At 37.6% G+C, this 20,925-nt stretch overlaps 1 protein-coding gene across 3 annotated transcripts in view; it reads right to left on the bottom strand.

Moving 5' to 3' along the window:
• Positions 1–1,354: 1,354 nt before the first annotated feature.
• The window catches only part of grk5l (G protein-coupled receptor kinase 5 like), a 159,060-nt gene continuing 139,489 nt past the window's right edge, over positions 1,355–20,925 (bottom strand). For all 3 annotated transcript variants that reach the window (XM_028799776.2, XM_028799792.2, XM_028799784.2), the window contains 2 exons: positions 16,916–17,047; positions 1,355–2,319 (listed from right to left, as the gene is read on the bottom strand). In XM_028799776.2, the coding sequence (XP_028655609.2) occupies positions 2,215–2,319; positions 16,916–17,047 (237 nt within the window). In that variant the 3' untranslated portion in view covers positions 1,355–2,214. The remainder of the gene's footprint in view (positions 2,320–16,915; positions 17,048–20,925) is intronic.

The following is a 20,925-nucleotide window of genomic DNA, read 5'->3' as shown; positions in this document are numbered from 1 at the left end:
GGGCTTCCTGTTTGTGAGCTACATTCATTTTCTGGAGTTATTTATTTAACAATATTTTAACAAAAATACACACATATTGCACCTTGTGAGCATATGACCAGATAACTTGACTATATGTGTTGATTACATGATACAAGTAATGTTAGATTTTTTTTCAGGGATATTTTTGACAGTGTTCACCATTGCCCAGCTTTGGTTACCATTGGGGTCTGTTCAATCAGAATATTTATGTCCTTTCTCTTCAAAAACATTTATTATTTTTATATATTATATATATATATATATATATAATTCATATTTTTTTCTCAGCCAGCACTACAAACTACCTGGGTTAGCATATAAAAAATAACTTAAAGGGATACTCCATTCAAAAAAGCTAAGGAGCCTTGTCATGGTTACATTGCTTACTTGATTAAAGACAAACAAAAACATAAACTGATCAGCCTGAAGGCGATTCTATTAAATACAAGCAGCTACTGTAAGACATTGACAGAAATCAGGTAAGAATTATCAAATAGAAAATGTTGGCTACAATTGGCTACCCAGGGCGGAGTAGGCCCATCCTAGAACTAGACATTAGCCGAGTTTTGGTGCATGACGAGGGAAGAAGAGGGGGGAATGGCAGCTTCTTAAATCTGCACCATGCAGCACCGCTGATTAAAAATCTGTTTGCTGGTCTGTCAGATGTCTATGTTTCAGTTAATCGCTCCTTCAACGCCAACTGTTTTAGACTCACCTCTTTAGTGACGAGTGCTGGTGTTGCACACATCCAGCGCAGTCTTCATGCTGACAAGAGAAGACTCGCAGCACAGCATCAGAAGCTTTAAGGCAGTGCTCTAAAGACGGATGCCACATATCCTTTCAGCTGAAAAGCAGACTGCCATGTCACTTGATGTTTCACACATGTGGTTTATTAAAACCAAATTAAAAGTGCTACTGAAACAAAGGGTTATTTCAACTGTTATTATTTTCAACAAAGACCAAGTTGGAAAGAAAGATCAGTTCACTAATTGAGTCGCAAAGAGTGGACTAGTGAAACACCGACTTGGACAACAAATGGCGAAACATGTATTTCATGTGTGAGAGGAGAACTAAGTTTATTTTTCTCTATTGGAGTTGTCTTTCTTTTTCCTTTCTTAATGCTTCACATGATCAAGAGTTCACTGCATTTGCCTTGTTTTGTGTTGTATTTTTATGAAAGACAGCATTTTACTGTAATGTGCCATAAAACACATTTATATGCATTATCTTCAAAAGACTGTGACAATTTGATTAATGAATATCCCATCAGACCCTCCTCCTACAAGGAAAGGGTAAGCCAGCATCGTTTAACACAAGTATTCACTCAACAGGTTTTAATAAACCATAAGCAATTTCCCCTTTATTTCCCCAGAAAGAAAAACATAACTTGCATTTTTCTTTACCTGAAAAACTATGTAATAGAAAACCCCCATATCAAGAACTGAATCAAGGAAAGCACCACAGTTTATTCTATGGCATGAATACCAGAAATTCCCAAAATATAGAACTCTATTGATTAAAATAAAAATAATAATAAAAACTGATAATCTGTAGGATGTTGTCTGTGGCAGAGGGGGCAGTGGAAGCAGGCTTGAATTAGGACTGAAGTGTAATGATCCTCATGGCTACTGGCTCAGAACCTCAGGTAGCTGAAAGCAAGGGGAGGGGAACTGCTGGATGTGTTGTATGAATCCCATTTAATGCCCAGGCACCAGTAAGACAGATAATGGCCTTTCGTTTCCCTAAGGAGGTGAGCTTGCTAAGTCCATGTCTCGTGAATTGGGTTATGACCCAAGGAATCCCTCAAGATGTCTCTGCTCATCACTGTTGTATTTCAATTGAGACAGCAGATTTTTTCACTGAAGAACTGAAGCCGTTTTTATTCCTAGATTTGTCTCTATAAATTTAATCAGCAGTCTTCCGAAGCCATCCACTGTAAAAAAAAAATTAAAAACTTCAGCCTGAGAATCTCTTTTCAGACAGTTAAAAAATGACAATAAAAAATAAAAAAAAAAATCAGAAAGTGCGCTGTGTACATTTCATGAAAAATGAAATGTGACGCTACAGACTTTTGCATCATTGTTTTTGTACATCCTGAGAGGTCATGAGGAGACTTGCATTGTTTCATTTATGGTGTTTAAAAAAATAAAACAACAACACACAGTCCAGAGAATCTTGATGGAAGGCACATTGTCACGAGTCTTCATTTCCTTCTGATCCAGTGTGTGCACTAGGGGATGCGGAGTTTACATTCATGGAGTGATTTGCATTGTCACGGATTTTGACAGAATTCTGAGGCTGAAAAATAAGATAGACATTTCAAATTAAAATTACACAAATGCTTACATGATTTCCTTTCTCTCTTACAATGAAGAACACTTTCCTAGCAAATGAATGGGGAATAGTGTCGGCACACTGTGTGCTTTTTTATTTATTTATTTTTTTTAAAAATCACTTTTTTCACTTAAGCAAAACAGACTTAAGCAACTACACTAATGAATACCTTCTGGAGTGTTTTTACTGCCACTGCCTATTGCCGAAGTTTACGCACCCCCTTAATTAAGAATCACATTACCTCTCTGCCTATAGCCACCCTGCACTGACTCCTCACCCCTAAGGCTTTGGCAGTCTTTGTGCCTCATCTCATTGTTCCATTAGACACGGTATTTTGCTCCATTCTAACAGTAAAAATTCCAGATTATCATTGTATTTCTACCAAGGTGATTTAGGACGATTTTCAAATGGCTGTCATGAATTTGATTTTGAGGTTGATTTATGCATATGCTGTACACATTAATGGGTAAAATGTATAAGGATGTTACCCTAAACATGGTTTTCCATGATATGCAGTGTCTAGAGGCATATCCCTCATGTATGTCTGACATTGGAGATTGATGAAAAATTATGCGTTTGTACAGCCTGTGTGTGTCCAAACCCTGTTGGTTCGATGAAACTGCTTATATTGTAATCCACAAGTAGCTGCAAATCATCCATCCATTTTCTCCATTGCTGGACATGCTTAACTTCCACTTCTTCATCCCATCCATACTTCTTCTCACACAAGTCCTTTTAGCAGGCAATATAACTGGTGCTAAAAATCCAAATGGGTCATACGAGGGGGGACCCAAAATTAACCGGAAATATTTTTAAAACGTGTTTAATTTAATTTTCTGTACAAACTACAATTAGTCTCCTTCAAAGTACTCTCCATTGGCGGAAATACACTTATCTAACGGTTTGTTCCATTGTTCGAAACATTTTTTAAATTTGTCTGAAGTAATGCCCATTAACGCTCTGGTCGTTTCTTGTTTTACCTCTTCGACGTCAGCAAAACGCCTTCCTTTCAAGTCTTTTTTCATCCGAGGGAACAAAAAGAAATCACACGGAGCTAAATCCGGTGAGTAGGGTGGGTGGTTCAGGGTTGTCATACCATTTCTAACAATAGTTTCTGCAACACTTTTTTCAAGAAGAAAACAAAATTTCACTGCCGCGCTTTGCTCACGATAATCGGCCATCGTAAAAAAACAACGCTTGCACAAAACTACTTTTACAAAAAAATTAACTGAACACAAGCACAACCTACCAGACTGATGGCACTTGGCAGACTGACTTGTGAGGAGTGTAACTAGATCGCCCTAGCGGCCCAACCACGTACTACAAGTACCAACCTAACAACAACAAAATTCCGGTTATTTTTGGGTCCCCCCTCGTATACTGAACTGACAACTGACAGAATACCACGACTTGTAGCAGGCTTATCTTGTAACTTCATCTGGAACTTGAAACTGTCAGTTTGTGTGCACCTTGAATGCCTAGGGCTCTCTCAGTTGATAACAAATAATGGTTTATGTCTAAGTCATTTTGTTCAATAGCTCTATCTTCTTCAGGTACAGACAGTAAGGCTGTTCTGCTGTTACCCTTTTGGTAAGGTGAAATCTCCTCCTTTGACACTCAAGGCTTGAAGACCTTTGGCTAATTTTATAGCTTGTTCTTCTATAGCAACAGACTTTAGACAGTCATTGACACAGAGATTGTGAAGCACAGTGTTACTTGCTTCTTCAGAAGTTGTGTTTCTTCTTCTATTTAGTAGTACTAGGGACTTGTACCATGTTAGCCATTATGCATGTAATGAGAAGTCAAGAAAAATGACACCATTTATTGGCTAACTAAAAAGATTACAGTATTCAGTTAGCCAATAAAAGGTGTCACTTTGCTTGACTTCTCCTTTGTTCTATTTAGTAAAGTCACATACAGTGCATCCGGAAAGTATTCACAGCGCATCACTTTTTCCACATTTTATGTTACAGCCTTATTCCAAAATGGATTAAATTCATTTTTTTCCTCAGAATTCTACACACAACACCCCATAATGACAACGTGAAAAAAGTTTACTTGAGGTTTTTGCAAATTTATTAAAAATAAAAAAACTGAGAAATCACATGTACATAAGTATTCACAGCCTTTGCTCAATACTTTGTTGATGCACCTTTGGTAGCAATTACAGCCTCAAGTCTTTTTGAATATGATGCCACAAGCTTGGCACACCTATCCTTGGCCAGTTTCGCCCATTCCTCTTTGCAGCACCTCTCAAGCTCCATCAGGTTGGATGGGAAGCGTCGGTGCACAGCTATTTAAAGTTCTCTCCAGAGATGTTCAATTGGATTCAAGTCTGGGCTCTGGCTGGGCCACTCAAGGACATTCACAAAGTTGTCATGAAGCCACTCCTTTGATATCTTGGCTGTGTGCTTAGAGTCGTTGTCCTGGTGAAAGATGAACCGTCGCCCCAGTCTGAGGTCAAGAGCGCTCTGGAGCAGGTTTTCATCCAGGATGTCTCTGTACATTGCTGCAGTCATCTTTCCCTTTATCCTGACTAGTCTCCCAGTCCCTGCCACTGAAAAACATCCCCACAGCATGATGCTGCCACCACCATGCTTCACTGTAGGGATGGTATTGGCCTGGTGATGAGCAGTGCCTGGTTTCCTCCAAATGTGACGCCTGGCATTCACACCAAAGAGTTCAATCTTTGTCTCATCAGACCAGAGAATTTTCTTTCTCATGGTCTGAGAGTACTTCAGGTGCCTTTTGACAAACTACAGGTGGGCTGCCATGTGCCTTTTACTAAGGAGTGGCTTCCGTCTGGCCACTCTACCATACAGGCCTGATTGGTGGATTGCTGCAGAGATGGTTGTCCTTCTGGAAGGTTCTCCTCTCTCCATAGAGGACCTCTGGAGCTCTGACAGAGTGACCATCGGGTTCTTGGTCACCTCCCTGACTAAGGCCATTCTCCCCCGATCGCTCAGTTTAGATGGCTGGCCAGCTCTAGGAAGAGTCCTGGTGGTTTCCAACTTCTTCTACTTACGGATGATGGAGGCCACTGTGCTCATTGGGACCTTCAAAGCAGCAGAAATTTTTTTGTAACCTTCCCCAGATTTGCGCCTCGAGACAATCCTGTCTCGGAGGTCTACAGACAATTCCTTTGACTTCATGCTTGGTTTGTGCTCTGACATGAACTGTCAACTGTGGGACCTCATATAGACAGGTGTGTGCCTTTCCAAATCATGTCCAATCAACTGAATTTACCACAGGTGGACTCCAATTAAGCTACAGAAACATCTCAAGGATGATCAGGGGAAACAGGATGCACCTGAGCTCAATTTTGAGCTTCAGGGCAAAGGCTGTGAATACTTATGTACATGTGCTTTCTCAATTTTTTTATTTTTAATAAATTTGCAAAACTCTCAAGTAACCTTTTTTCACGTTGTCATTATGGGGTGTTGTGTGTAGAATTCTGAGGAAAAAAATGAATTTAATCCATTTTGGAATAAGGTTGTAACATAACAAAATGTGGAAAAAGTGATGCGCTGTGAATACTTTCCAGATGCACTGTATACAGTAAGAGAAAGAACAACACAGGACTTGATCTCATGAAGTCTACACTATCTACTTCTGATTTATACATTAACTAGCAAAATACCCGCGCTTCGCAGCGGAGAAGTAGTGTGTTAAAGAGGTTATGTAAACATATATATACTGTGGTGCCCGGCGGGCATCCATGCCCGGCCGGGACGCCTAGCAGGAGTGGAGGAGGGCTTGTGCCTCCTCCAGGACACGAGGGGGCATCCTCCCTGGTGGCTTTGGGGACCACGGGTACGGAGCTTGGAAGCTCAGCCCTGTAGGGGCCCGTGGTCACCGCCAGGGGGCGCCCCAATGCCTTGGGAGTGTTGGCCCTCAGTACTTCCGCCACACCGGGAAGTGCTGGGGGGAAGAAACCTGAAAGCACCTGGTGGACTTCCGGAAACACCTTGGGAGCTTCCACCACACAGGGGTGTGGCCACGGAGGCCCTAATGATGCACCTGGAGCCCATCCGGGGCATATAAAAGGGGCCGCCTCCCTCCAGTCAGGGCGAGAGTTGGGAGGAAGAAGACGAAGCATATTGGAGAGGAGTGGAGGCGGACCAGAGAAAGAGAAAGGCATTGTGTTGTGGCCAGGACTTTAAAAGGGGTGATTGGTGCTTTGGCACTGGATTGTGCAAGATAATTGTAAATATTATGTATAATAAACGTGTGTTGGGTGACATGAACGTGTCTGCCTGTCTGTGTCCGAGCCAATCTCCACAATGGCGCCCCAATGCCTTGGGAGTGTTGGCCCTCAGTACTTCTGCCACACCGGGAAGTGCTGGGGGGAAGAAACCTGAAAGCACCTGGTGGACTTCCGGAAACACCTTGGGAGCTTCCGCCACACAGGGGTGTGGCCACGGAGGCCCTAATGATGCACCTGGAGCCCATCCGGGGCATATAAAAGGGGCCGCCTCCCTCCAGTCAGAGCTGAGCTGGGAGGTAGGGTGGCAAGTGTCTGGGCGAGGAGGAGAGAGTATTGTATTAGTGAATAGTTTATTGTGTTTATGAGTGTGGTGGAAGGAGTGCTTTGTGCACTGTACGACAACAAAATAGTTGTTATATTTTCACCTGGTCTGAGGAGTGGTACCTGAGGGTTCGAGAGGTGGACAACACGCTTAACTGCTACAATACATAAACATATATACTTATATACATATCTACATATATACATATCTACATATATATATATATCTACATATAGACATCCACATATATATACATATATCAACATATATATACACATACATATACACACATACATACATACACACATATATATATATATATATAAATATATATATATATATATATATATATATATATATACACATACAGACACATATATATATACATATAGCAAAATACCCGCGCTTTGCAGCGGAGAAGTAGTGTGTTAAAGAGGTTATGTAACCATATATATACATAAACATATATACATATATATACATATCTACATATACACATATCTACATATACAAATTTACATATCTACATATATACACACATACATTCACATATATATATATATACACACATACATTCACATATATATATATATATATATATAAAATAGCAAAATACCCGCGCTTCGCAGCGGCGAAGTACTGCTTTAAAATTTTAAATAATAAACTGAGGGAAATTATACCAATAATTATTTGTTAAGGATCTCTTTGTATACCATGTTGTCAGTTCGCCCCTCCGGTTGTAATATGACCAAGTTGTGCGCTGAGCTTACTCTTGAGCATGCAACGTATACTTGGCCATGTGAAAAGCAAATCAAGAACAGCAAGACCGCGCCAGCTGCGGAGCTGAGCTCGGAGCGAAATGAAGTGAATGAAATGAGGTGAATGGGAGGGGAGATGATCACGTGACTCCAACACCCGCCTTGACTCTCCATCCCTCCACAAACACACAAACACAGTCTCTCGGATCCCAACTCTCCTTTATATATATAGATAAATAGCAAAATACCCGCGCTTCGCAGCGGAGAAGTAGTGTGTTAAAGAGGTTATGAAAAAGAAAAGGAAACATTTTAAAAATAACGTAACATGATTGTCAATGTAATTGTGTTGTCATTGTTATGAGTGTTGCTGCCTTTTATATATATAATATACACACACACACACACACATAAACATATATATACATATACATATATATATATATATATATCTACATATACACATATCTACATATACATATGTATATACACATCCACATAAACATATATATACATATACAAATTTACATATCTACATATATATATATATATATATATATATTATATATATATATATATATATATATAGACATACATATATACATACATACATTCACATTATATATATATATACTGTATATATACATATCTACTTATTGGCTCCTGTATTTAGGATATGGCAGGTTGGATAATGGATGGATGGACATTTGTATGCATAGCCCCATTTGCCCGTTTTCGTTTTTTTTTCTTTCTTCAGTAATATTTCAGTAAACCCGGAGCTTGTCAGTTCAAATCCTGGTACTGACACCACTGTGTGACCCTGAGGAAGTCACTTCACCTGCCTGTGCTGCAAAAAACAAAAGTAATGTAACAAATTGTACCTCAGATGTTGTAAGTTGGTGGAATAAAGGCATAAGTAAAATAGATAAATATGTATTATACACATAGGAACTATTCATTTATTTTCAGTTAAGTCATCTGCAGCAAACTTTTATAAATGGGTTTCTGATTTTTAGATAGTGCAAACTGTTTCTTCTTCATTGACATTTTCTCTTGGAGAGCTTTTTTCATTTCATTGAAAATGAAAGCAGCAGCTGCCAAAATATGTAGCTTTGCTATTAATTTTTCAACATTGTGTAAAATAAATGTATAAAGTAACATAAAGGGTTTAAATACTGGTTATCCTTTTACAGTAAAATATTACTAAAGAGATACAAAAAAAGTAAAATGGATATGTTCTTTTTCTTTAAGGAGATTAAATATTACTGAAGAAAGAAAAAAAAAATTAAACAGCCAAATGGGGCTATGCATATGAACTTAAAAGTTTTAAATAAAACAGAAATATATATTTTATTTTTACTTGCTTAACTTGTGGAGGGTGTATCCTGTAGCAAAGCCCTAACTTTTTTCGTGAAAGCCCGTTTCAGTCAATAAGTCTTGTGTGTGTGTTTATGTATGTGTGTATATATATGTAGATATGTGTATATGTAGATATGTATATAAATGTTTATGTGTGTGTGTATATTATATATATATATAATATATATATATATATATATATATAAAATATATATATATATATATATATATATATATATATATATATATATATATATATATATATATAAGACAGCAACACTTATAACAATGACAACACAATTACACTGACAATCATGTTACGTTATTTTTAAAATGTTTCTTTTTTTTTTTCATAACCTCTTTAACACACTACTTCTCCGCTGCGAAGCGCGGGTATTTTGCTAGTACTGTATATATATATATATATATATATATATATATATATATATACACATACATATACACACATACATGCAGTTTCAATAACATAGAAATCAATATAAACATTAACATCATTATCATATGAGAATATGAAGTAATATATAAGAAGCACATTTCATATAAATATAAATTATTAAACAGTAAAATCTTCTTCTGTAATTTGCTACCGTGGCAATTTGTGTGTCTGTCCAGGATTTTAAATCACCTGTAGCTCGCAAACCGTTTCACCTATTGACTTGAAATCTGGTACACATATAGTACGTCACGTCTACTATCCGCTTTATGGGTGATGATTGTATTACTCTTTATCTTTATTTTATTTTATTGTAGAATCAACTCCTATCTGCGCACACCAGGGCGGCCGTGGGCGGATGCGTATGGTGTATTCACTCCATGTTATCGTGCATTGCGCTGTCACTGGTATTTTGATAAAAGAATTTGAACAACATATAAGAAGCGTATAAATTATTAAACAGTAAAACATTAACATTTAAGAAGTAAAGTTACATTAAGTACTACTGCAGTGCCTTCGGGTATACCTCATTTTTTGTTTGCCCATTACATGCTTAAATGTATACATTTTTTGGTGTACCTACCCGAGAACACACGACATATAACCGAGCGTGGGAGAAGCATGGATTTTAAACACGCGTTGAGTTCATCTGCTGGTCTCCCTCGTGGAATAACTGGTAATGTTTGACTAAAATCTACAGCGAGTAAAACGACATTACCTCCTATTTTTTTTTTTTACGATCTCTGAGATCTTGCTTTTTTCGGTTCAAGGCTTCATAAGCTCTTTTATGTTCTATGGTGTACTTATCCCAAACCATCATCTTTGAATGTTGCAAGACTTTCGCCTTGTATGTAGATCGGGGTAATTACATTCATTGCATTCCTAGTCTGAATCACAATCTGATTGTATGGGTGGTTACCTGGCACTGTAGGGTTGCCACCCGTCCTTTAAAATACGGAATCGTGCCGCATTTGAGAATGAAATTGCGCATCCCGTTTTGAATCAATACGGGACGGGATTTGTCCCGTATTTTTTTAGCATTTTTTTTAAAGCAGCGTCTCATGCAAATCATCCCACACGCATTTTATGAAGATGCCTCCTTTCCTACTTTTGATTGGGTAATACTTGATGTCATCGTTAGTTTGATTGGTCTTTTTAACTGTCCAGTGAGGAGGGCGGGTCTTTTAAGTACAGTCTGCAAAGTGTTGGCACTGGGATGTGGCACCCGCTGCAGTATGCGTCCCTTATTTTTTTGTATTAAAAGTGGTAACCCTACCTGGCAGGTAACACTTAAGTTTGGTCATGAAGTCGTCTAAAATCCGCCACGTGCCCTCTTTTAATTGCGAGAAGCAGATATATATAGCCAAATTCTCGCGGTTCGTTGCGGCGAAGTACTGCTTTTAATTTTTTAATAAGAAAAGAAAACCTTTTTAAACGGATCGAAAATATACCAATAACAATTTGTTAAGGATCTGTTTTTTCTGAACCTCGCTTTTCACAGCTGTCGCGCTACGGCGTGTGTTTCGTTTATTTGACAGTATGTAGATCGTGGTAATTACATTCATGGCATTCGTTTTCTGAATCACAATCTGACTGTATGGGTGGTTACCTGCCAGGTAACGCTTGTGGTTGGTCAGGAAGTCGCCTTACATCCGCCACGTGCCCTCTTTCTGTTTCCAGAAGCTGATCATAGAATGGTTTTAATAGTTTACTTTCAAATAATGCAAAGAGTATGCGACACGTGTTTCTCCCTAATTCTGGGCTCATCAGGCATACACACTCACTGCATCCCCTCTCGAGAATCGAATCTCTATCGTCAGCGCCAGAGTTGAAGCCCCTAACGTTGCGGTCAGCAAGTCGGCTAACATCCGCCATGTGCCGTCTTTCAGTTGCGAGAAGCAGATCATAGAATGGTTGAAACTGTTGCCCCTAACGTTGCGCCACGGCGTGTGGTTCGTTTATACCTCGTGTCTTCTCATTAAACTTTTATCTCGCGAATATGTTATTGCAATCTGCAGCGGGAGCGTTTCTATAAACTTATTTTAAACTTACGTTTTACACCGTGCTTTGTTTCCCTTATGAACATGCTTGTATGCTTCACTCGCTCCCTTCTCAATTGTTTAATGAATTTTTTGCTCTTCGCTGTTTGCCGCTCTTCCTTCATTTCCCCCTACTTCGTTCTTTTATCTCGCGAATATGTTATTGCAATCCTTAACGGGAGCGTTTCAATAAACTGATTGAAAATAGTTTTGCATTTACCTTTTTAGTAAAAGGTGAGCTTTTAAGCCTAAGAAATCACCCCGTAAATGCACACGTTTAATTGCACATGTGTTAATATGTATGGTTACACAGTATTAAAAGACAGTGAACAACGTCAGTTACCTTTGTTCCCGCGTTTGATAAAAGGCGAGCTTTTAAGCCTGAGAAATCACCCCGTAAATGCACAGGTTTAATTGCACATGTGTTAATATGTATGCTTACACAGTATTAAAAGACAGTCAAAAATTAACGTCATTTACCTTCGTTCCCGCGTTTGACTCGTGCTGTAAATCTCTTCCTTGTTTTTAGTTCACGTGATTACGTAGGAGGCGTGATGACGTGACACGTGACTCCGCCTCCTCCATTACAGTATATGGACAAAAAATATGTTCCAGTTATGACCATTACGCGTAGAATTTCGAAATGAAACCTGCCTAACTTTTGTAAGTAAGCTGTAAGGAATGAGCCTGCCAAATTTCAGCCTTCCACCTACACGGGAAGTTCGAGAATTAGTGATGAGTGAGTGAGTCAGTCAGTCAGTCAGTCAGTCAGTCAATCAGTCAGTGAGTCAGTGAGGGCTTTGCCTTTTATTAATATGTATAGATTAGCCCTGTAAAGAGACTACCCTGTTTAGTTTACAATTCAGGCAGGCAGTTTGGTGTGGTAGTTAAGGTTTTAGATTTCTAGCCCTCATTTTGAGGGTTCAGATCCCACTACTGACACTGTATGACTGTGAGCAAGTCACTTGACCTGCCTGTGCTCCAATTGTAAACCAAAAGAAAATGTAACCAATTGTACCATAAATGTTGTAAGTTGCCTTGGATAAAGTAAGCCGTAAATGTACTAGAAGAAGTCTTTTCTGATTTTGCAACCATAAAAAGAAGAAGGGAAAACAGCTCCACTTTATAAACAAATCCCTGATTTCTACTGTGTATTTAGGTGTACTGCTAAAATATAAAACCACACATACATTAGTTCCAATTAAAAATAAATCATTTTTATTTAAATAGTACCCTGCTCAAAACCAAGGACACGTTATGAAATATTTAAAAACATAAGAAACCAGAAACAAATAATGCCAAAACAGAACAAGCACTATAGTCATAATATAGTTACATTCTACAAGGGTTAAAATCTAAGACTGAAGTAAATATGCAATAAACAAAAAAAATTCAATTTATTTTTAAAAAAAAGGAAGTGAAAAGCAGTCATGCAAATGCTGAGGTAAGGAGTTCCAGATGCAGAGGGCCATGACACTGAATGATCCGTCACCCCAGGAAGAATGTTTGGTCTGTTGGGCCATTAGGAGCCTCATACCAGAGGGCCCAAGAGCACGAGGAGAATCGTATCAGTGAAGGAGGTGGGCAAGATACACAGGGACTAGATTATGCAAAGCTTAAAAGTAATGAGTGCCATTTTATATTTAATAGATGAAGAAACAGGCAGCCAGTGCAAATGGTAAAGGGCAGGAGAGATGAGCGAGCTCTGTTTGTTTGCTGTGTTTGAGGACTCAATCAGCTCAGTTCTGGATACAGGTATATTCCAGTCTTGACAGTGTTATAAGAAGAAAGCCAACAGACAGGGGGTTATAACAGTCAAGGAGAGAATGAAAGCACGTACAGGTATTTGAGAGTCTCTCCTATTTAGTAACGGGCAAAGACAACGATACTGTGAGGAACATAAAAAGCATTTTTGCTAAATGAGCTTATGAGACTCAAAAGTAAGCAATGAGTCAAAAAGGATACCTAAAATACACACAAGTTGTGAAGGCTGAATCCAAACACCATCAATGTTAATAGTAAAGCCTGAAATCTTAGCGAGACTTGATTTGGGGGCAACTAATAACATTTCAGTTTTATCAGCATTCAGTTTAAAAAAGTATCAAGCCAAATATTTAAATCAGAAATGACTCAAGCAGACAGTGTGGGATAGCAGGTCAGTGGTAGACCTGGTATTAAGACAGATCTGAGATTCATCTATAGGGCCGGATATTGGCACTGATGTCCCGAATCGATTCAATATCGATTTTATTTTGGCTGAATTAGCGTGCAGCAATATATTTGAGATGGCTTTTTTTTTTTTGAGATTACTTAGCCATTCATAGAGAACAGTAATATAATGTGACAAATTTCTGGAACTTTATTTGAAGGGTGTCTACATAGTAACTTCATAACATATGCATAAGCATGGAGTAACATTTAAGAAGAAATACTGGATTAGTAATGAAAAGTTAACATCGGTGCAGGTTAGGTGCATTGGTGATCCTAAATTGTCCTTAGTGTGTGTGCCCTGCGGTGGGCTGGCACCCTGCCCCGGATTTGTTCCTGCCTTGCGCTCTGTGTTGGCGGGATTGGCTCCTGCAGACCCCCGTGACCCTGTGTTAGGATATTTGGAAGATGTGCAACAAAATATTGTTGCTCTTCAAAAAAAAAAAAAAAAAAAAAATTCCCAGCACTGCACTCATTCAAAATTCACCATCATTTAACTAACATGTATTGCCACAAAAAATACGGGGGAGCTCCTTGTTTCAATACAATACAATGGCATTTACTTTATAAAACATCTATATCATCTTGCGAATAATATTATTATAAAATTATCAAATACAGTATCTTAAATAATAAATGTTATTCAATAACCTATTCATATGCTATGAATCTCTATGAAGACACTCTTCGACTAAAGTGTTAGCCAAATTTATTTCCCTATTGGACCTTTAAAATAACTTTGAATTAGTCAAAATTAAAGATACAGCGGAAAGACTTGTCTTTCTATAACTCTACAAATTACACACATCTTCGGTTGCTCACATGTAGCAGTGACATTAATCAGTCTTGAAGATGCTTCTTCAGAGTTCCTCCTCAGACTAAAATGAAGATCTTGAGATGATGCTTGTTGACAGCGGCATTGGATTAATTTAATGTAAATTTAAGAATCAACCATCATGACTGATAATGCCGCTAATATGATCTGTATGGTACAGCGTATGTAGTTACTTCTAATTGACTGCATTACATACATGTTCACTTTGGTATCGCATGCTGGCCGGTTGGAAACTTTTTTCACCACAGCAGTACAGCAAGCCACGTGCTTAAAGAGAACCAATGTTTTTTGGACTTGCCAACACACAAACTGGTGACTGATGCACTCGGGCGATGGATCAGTGCATTGAAAAAGCTAGAAAGGTTTTTGGAACAGCCATCTCAGCAGCTCTGCATACCATATATGCAGCAAGTTTGGTTCCTGGTGTGACTGGCATGCAACGCACTTGTCTGTAACAGATCCACCACAGGTGGTGCCCAGTCATTTTTTATTTAGTGAGATGTGATTGTCTAGTCGGAATCTGCTGCCCTGGTTGTTCAGCTGTTACAAGTTAGAGCTGCTGTAGCTCGGGGTGTTGAGGAGTCAGGGTGCAGTGCTCAGAGGGATGGTCTTCCAGACTCACCCATGTAACGTTATCTGAGTTTGCATAGTAGAATGTCCAACTCTGCCCTCGTGAGCTCTGTTTCCACCCTATCCTGCATCCCGGGAGCAAGAGCTACTATTAGTAAAGTGCTTTTTTTTCCATAGAAAGCATGACATCTACTGCATCAGACACGAAAAACGAAGATAAGCAAAAATCTACATAACGTAATTGAGCAGGATGGAGATTCACAAGATCGAACTTGAGACTTTAAGAATCAATATTGAATCATTTCAATGAAAAATAATGATTAATTGGAAAAAGAATCTGTATTTTTACCAAGGCCTAGTCATCTGCATAACAATTAAAGCTGAGACCCGCTGGTGAATAATTTGTCCTACTTATCACATCATTTTCATTATATACAAAACTGCTATCATAGCTCTTTATCATTCCTGCCTGAAATTACACACAACATTCTTTAATGCTCAGACTGGTATTTTTCTCTATAAATCCTCTCATTAGGATGTATTGTTTGAAATCACAATGTTCACTTTTACTTGTACAAGTTCATCACTCAGTCACACTTATCAACTGCTTTAATTATTTTTAACATTCAACTTGGGAAAAACATAAAATTATATTAGAGGGTGGAAATCCTGTAAACAAGCACTTGATTTTATGTTCAGGGCTCGGAATATCAGCTTAGTGATAATCTTTAGTACTCAAATTACTGAACTATTGAAGACCTGTTTTTCTGGTTAAAACAATAAAAATAAAAAGTAGAGCAGTTTCTCACTATGTAGTATATAGGACTGCACGGATTACTTTTTTTTCTAAAATTTCTTTCAAGTCATTCTTTTCAGTTTGCAGTTACTTCAAAATGATGGAGAAATAACCACAAGACTACAGTTGTATCCATATTAAATTCCATTTACATTTAATGTCAATTTCAAAATTCTTCTTCTAACATAAAAAATAAAGTCTTTAACCACTTTTTCATATACTGTGATTGTGCTAAACAGGCTTTCTGCAAGAATAACTAAGACCAAAAGAAAAAGGTAGACCTACAGGGCCCACTGTCTTTCGGAGTTACTGACCTTATTGTAGAAGGAATGCATTTCATAAAGCCTAAATTTTAAACAGTTTTGATATTTTTTGTGCATTGTGTTGTTTGTATATTTTAGTTTATGATAAAAGCCTTAATCTGAAATTAAGGTTTTTTGATTATTCTTAAATTTGTATCTATCACTCCCTTGATGTTCAGATCCAACCTTGGAATCTTCTTTTTCTGCAAAACAGCAGATGTTGTGATTGAAAGTTGCCCAAAGGAACTTGGCAATGCCAAACTGGCACTGTTTTAATTTCAAGGCTGCTATAACCGGTTTCAGTTAGTGCATGCTAATAATTGTTCTATAGCTCCTGCAGTTATCAAATTCCGCAGCAGCTTTATTTACTGATAGGAGTTGGCATTCAACTTCTGCCCTAGGACAAGTCGGAGTCGCATCATTTACTACTGAATTAGCAGAAAATGGATAGAATCCACTGATATTGCTCCTTCTGTCTAACAATACAATTCAACTGCACTCATAGTGTGTTTAGGGTGAAATTCCATTTGTCAATAAATTTAACTATGGCCACTCAGTTCATGTTTTGTTGTTATACACACACAGTGTGTTGTGCATGTATTTGCCCTGAGCAGAGGTATGATCAGTGACTGGAATATTGCAGCCAGCAACCATGCTGAGCAGTAAACAAACATGCCTGGAACACTGGTTTAAAATATAAATATTTTTCTTACTTGTCTTCTGAAAAGTCTGTCGAAGAAGCTGCGTTTTGGAGGATCAGGAGGCAGATTCCAGTCTAGATCCAGTGACCTAGTCTCATTTGGTCCAAAAACATTCAAATCCTTGAAACACTCTGTTTCTATCATCTGTCAATAGAACACAACCAAAATGAATCCTTTTGCGACAATACTGACCTAACTATGCAATGTCACCCTTATTTATAACACAAATTAAAACACTAATTTGCAATATGCTGTTCAATTGTTTAAGCAGTAATGCCAGATTTTCATTATACTATTTATTCATTTAAAGTTTAATGCTGGCCTCATTTGTCAAACAGTTTAATTCAATTATGGGCCAGAATGACATTGTGCTAGAGGTGGTCAAACTATCCCAGTTGAGGTTATGCATTGGTAATAAAACATATTTTTCAAAAAATGACAATAAGCTTTTATAAACTAATAAAATGAATAATGCAATGAGCTTATTGCAGATTATTCAGGTGACTTCAGATTTATTCAGTATTCTTATGACTTGCTACTTGAAGTAACAGTTATTAGTATTTGTTGAAATTTTTAGTAAATCACACAGTGCAATGACCATTTTATAGCTTTTTTTTCTAATCTATTTTCACTTTTTCCTCCTATTCACTTTAACACAAAATCATAACATTTTAGTTATTTCCTTCAGACTTCACAATTAATCAAAATGATTGTTAAGCTGTTAAAACCTTAAAAGGAATCTTCACAAAAGTTGTGTGTTTAAATTGCTCTCTGTAATTCCTTCTTCTCAATGACGCTACATAGCACGCTAACTACCAACATACAGTTTCATAGCATATCAGAAGATCTCTACACTCAAACAATGTGTATATGAGATATAGTACCACATGGTCATCCACTCCCTTTCCAAACCCACTTATACCATTACAGAACTGAATCAATTCAAAGGATTAGGCACAACTCAGGATGTGATACCAGTCCATTACAGGGCACTCACACACACACTCTGTAGTCGGCTAGTTCACAATTGACAGTCCAACATGCATGCACATTTAAGATGAGAGAATCTAAGCATGGGCAGAAGTGTAAACTCACCTCAGACCATTACTAAGTCAGGGTTCACACCAAGGTTGTTGAAGCTGCAAGCCAGCAGCACTAATCAATACACTACTGTGCATCTGATGTACTGCACATCTACTTTTGCAGTGTTCTTTATACTCTCCTCCATATATGTATCCCTACGGAATGGGGATAATTCATATACCTTGATTTTCTTTACTTTCTTCCCTTCAGTTAATCTGATGGCTGTTTGGCTTTTGGACATTGACTGGATTTGTTTTTTAACTTTTGCAGAACCAGACATTTAAAGGACTATTGTCTTCTGCTTAACAGAGAGCAAACTAATACATTTTGTTGTCTAAGAGATACTGATTTTAAAATGTATTTTGTTCAGAGGTGCCTTTTTTTGAATGTATCTAAAATATTGTACAATAGTTCTCACTAAGAGAGGAGTCGTACATAATAATGATTATAATGCTTTAACTTTAATATTTTCCTTAAATCTTTACAATGTTTCTTGGTAATGCTTCAAGACCATGTTATTTCTTTAGATTTTCTATGCAGAATTTTGGAATGATGAGTAATAAAAAAAATCATATGCTTAGTGAGCACTGTATAATATTGTAACACAGGTTATGTATCCCTAATCCAAAATACCTGGGAAGGGAAGTATTTTGGATTTCAGATACTTTCATATTTTGGAACATTTGTATATACATAATGAGATATCCAAGTCTAAACACAAAATGTATGTTTTTTATACACCTTATGCATATAGCCTGAAGGTACAATATGTTTAACAATTTTTTGCATGAAACAAAATTTATGCACGGTAACATCAGCAGGTTACCCACAGCAAGCTGTTAAACAACAGAAACAAGAAACAATGGCAGGCTTTCAGTCTCCACCTACGATGCTGTGTTTAGATTAAAAGTTTACTGTATACAGAGAAAAAGCAAAAAACTCAGTGAGTAATACATGTAGATCTTGCAGTGATGGTGGTTGATAACAAACTGTGCTGCAGTTTGGATGTGCCACACATCTGTTATTGCCTCTTTCATCCTTTGTTTATGCTCCAGAATCTCCAGTGGACTGCCCTGATCATCATTTGTTGGTGCTACATGGTTCTTAATACTTCACTGGGAACATCCCATTACTTGAGTACTGGATTTTGTGCTGCTCAATATTCAAGCAGGGATTCAAGAAGTCAGCTGTATACAGTGAGTACCAGCTCATGTGTTATTCATAACCACTCATCAGTATTTATATTAAAAAAAAAAAGGCACATTAGTCGGAGTCTCACAAGCGTAAGTGAGATGAGACATCTTGTCAGTGTTCAAAAAGTTTTGGGTTTTGGAATTTCGGATTAGATATACTCAACCTATAGTGCTAACTATTCTTTGGACAGATATTTTGAAAGATGCTGCTTACCAAGTGCCCTTTGATAGTGCTGTCTGTGAATACTGAAAAATAAACTACAACCACTCTTTAAAATTCACAAGGGTTAGGGACTGAACACCCCTGCTAATCTGAAAATTTGTAAATAATATCTGGGCCCATCTAACTGTGGTGGGGTATTTCACAGAGGGATAGTTTTTGTGGTTCAATTTATTAATTGCTTTTAGTTTAGTTTTTTTTCTTCTTCTTCATACTTTGCCAGTTAACCTGCACTGACGCATGTGCACTCGCCTTAATGACTTGATTGTCATTTCTCAGCATGGCAAGTGCATGGCTTCAGTTAGGGTTGGCCACATAGATAAAAAGGAGAGGTGCAGGTAAGGAAGGAGCAAAATAAATTGTGAGAAAGGAAATTTAAAAGTAAGTGAGTGAGCGTGAGCTTGAGAAAGGTGAGAGCAGAAAAGGATACCTAGAGCTCTACATGGGCTTCCGGTAGAGGCAAGTTAGAGAGAAAGAGAGCAAGAGCACGAGTGATCAAGGCCATGCAGTATGAACCAGCTTGGAGGAATGTCCGAATCTGCTGAATAACTATGGAAGCAGTGAAAGCAAAAGGCAGCTGCCGTAGATTCCACAGTTCTATTTTTTTTATCAAAAATAACTTTTAATATCAACAATACAATGTGCATTTACACTAAAGAATATTACATAACACTACTGTTTATTTACTATATGATACAAATTATTTTAAGTATTATTTATATATATTTTTGGCTTAGACAAGGCAAGCTCCAGAAATACTCCCATTTAACTGTTCGGGGTGACAACAGTCAAATTATTTACTATAATATTGCTCTCATTTCTTTATATTTTGCTTTATTTTATATTCATTAAAGATTGAGTCTTAGGTTAAAACACAGAGTCCTCAGTTATACTTGTTTACGTATGTTTATTTTATATTCTTTGAGAATAGCTTTCAGTTAAATAATAAGACATAAATTGGGTAGTTATGTTATGGTGTTATAAAATTATACTACTGTACATTTTTATTGTGTCTAGAACATTTTTTTTTCTCTCACTTTATCTTTAAATATATGAATTCAACTTTACATTTTTGGGGTTCAGTGAAGTGTTTGCAAACTGTAGAATCTAATGTTACATTTTTAAAGTGAATCTTTGGAATATATATACAGTAATCCCTCCTCCATCGCGGGGGTTGCGTTCCAGAGCCACCCGCGAAATAAGAAAATCCGCGTAGTAGAAACCATATGTTTATATGGTTTTTTTATATTGTCATGCTTGGGTCACAGATTTGCGCAGAAACACAGGAGGTTGTAGAGAGACAGGAACGTTATTCAAACACTGCAAACAAACATTTGTCTCTTTTTCAAAAGTTTAAACTGTGCTCCATGACAAAACAGAGATGACAGTTCTGTCTCACAATTAAAAGAATGCAAACATATCTTCCTCTTCAAAGGAGTGCTCGTCAGAAAGACAAACAAATCAATAGGGCTGTTTGGCTTTTAAGTATGCGAAGCACCGCCAGTACAAAGCTGTTGAAGGCGGCA

This window comes from Erpetoichthys calabaricus, chromosome 1 (genome assembly GCF_900747795.2).
Source record: "Erpetoichthys calabaricus chromosome 1, fErpCal1.3, whole genome shotgun sequence".
NCBI lineage: Eukaryota > Metazoa > Chordata > Cladistia > Polypteriformes > Polypteridae > Erpetoichthys > Erpetoichthys calabaricus.
The sequence above is the reverse complement of the archived record's forward strand: the minus strand, read 5'-3'. Positions and strand labels throughout refer to the sequence as shown.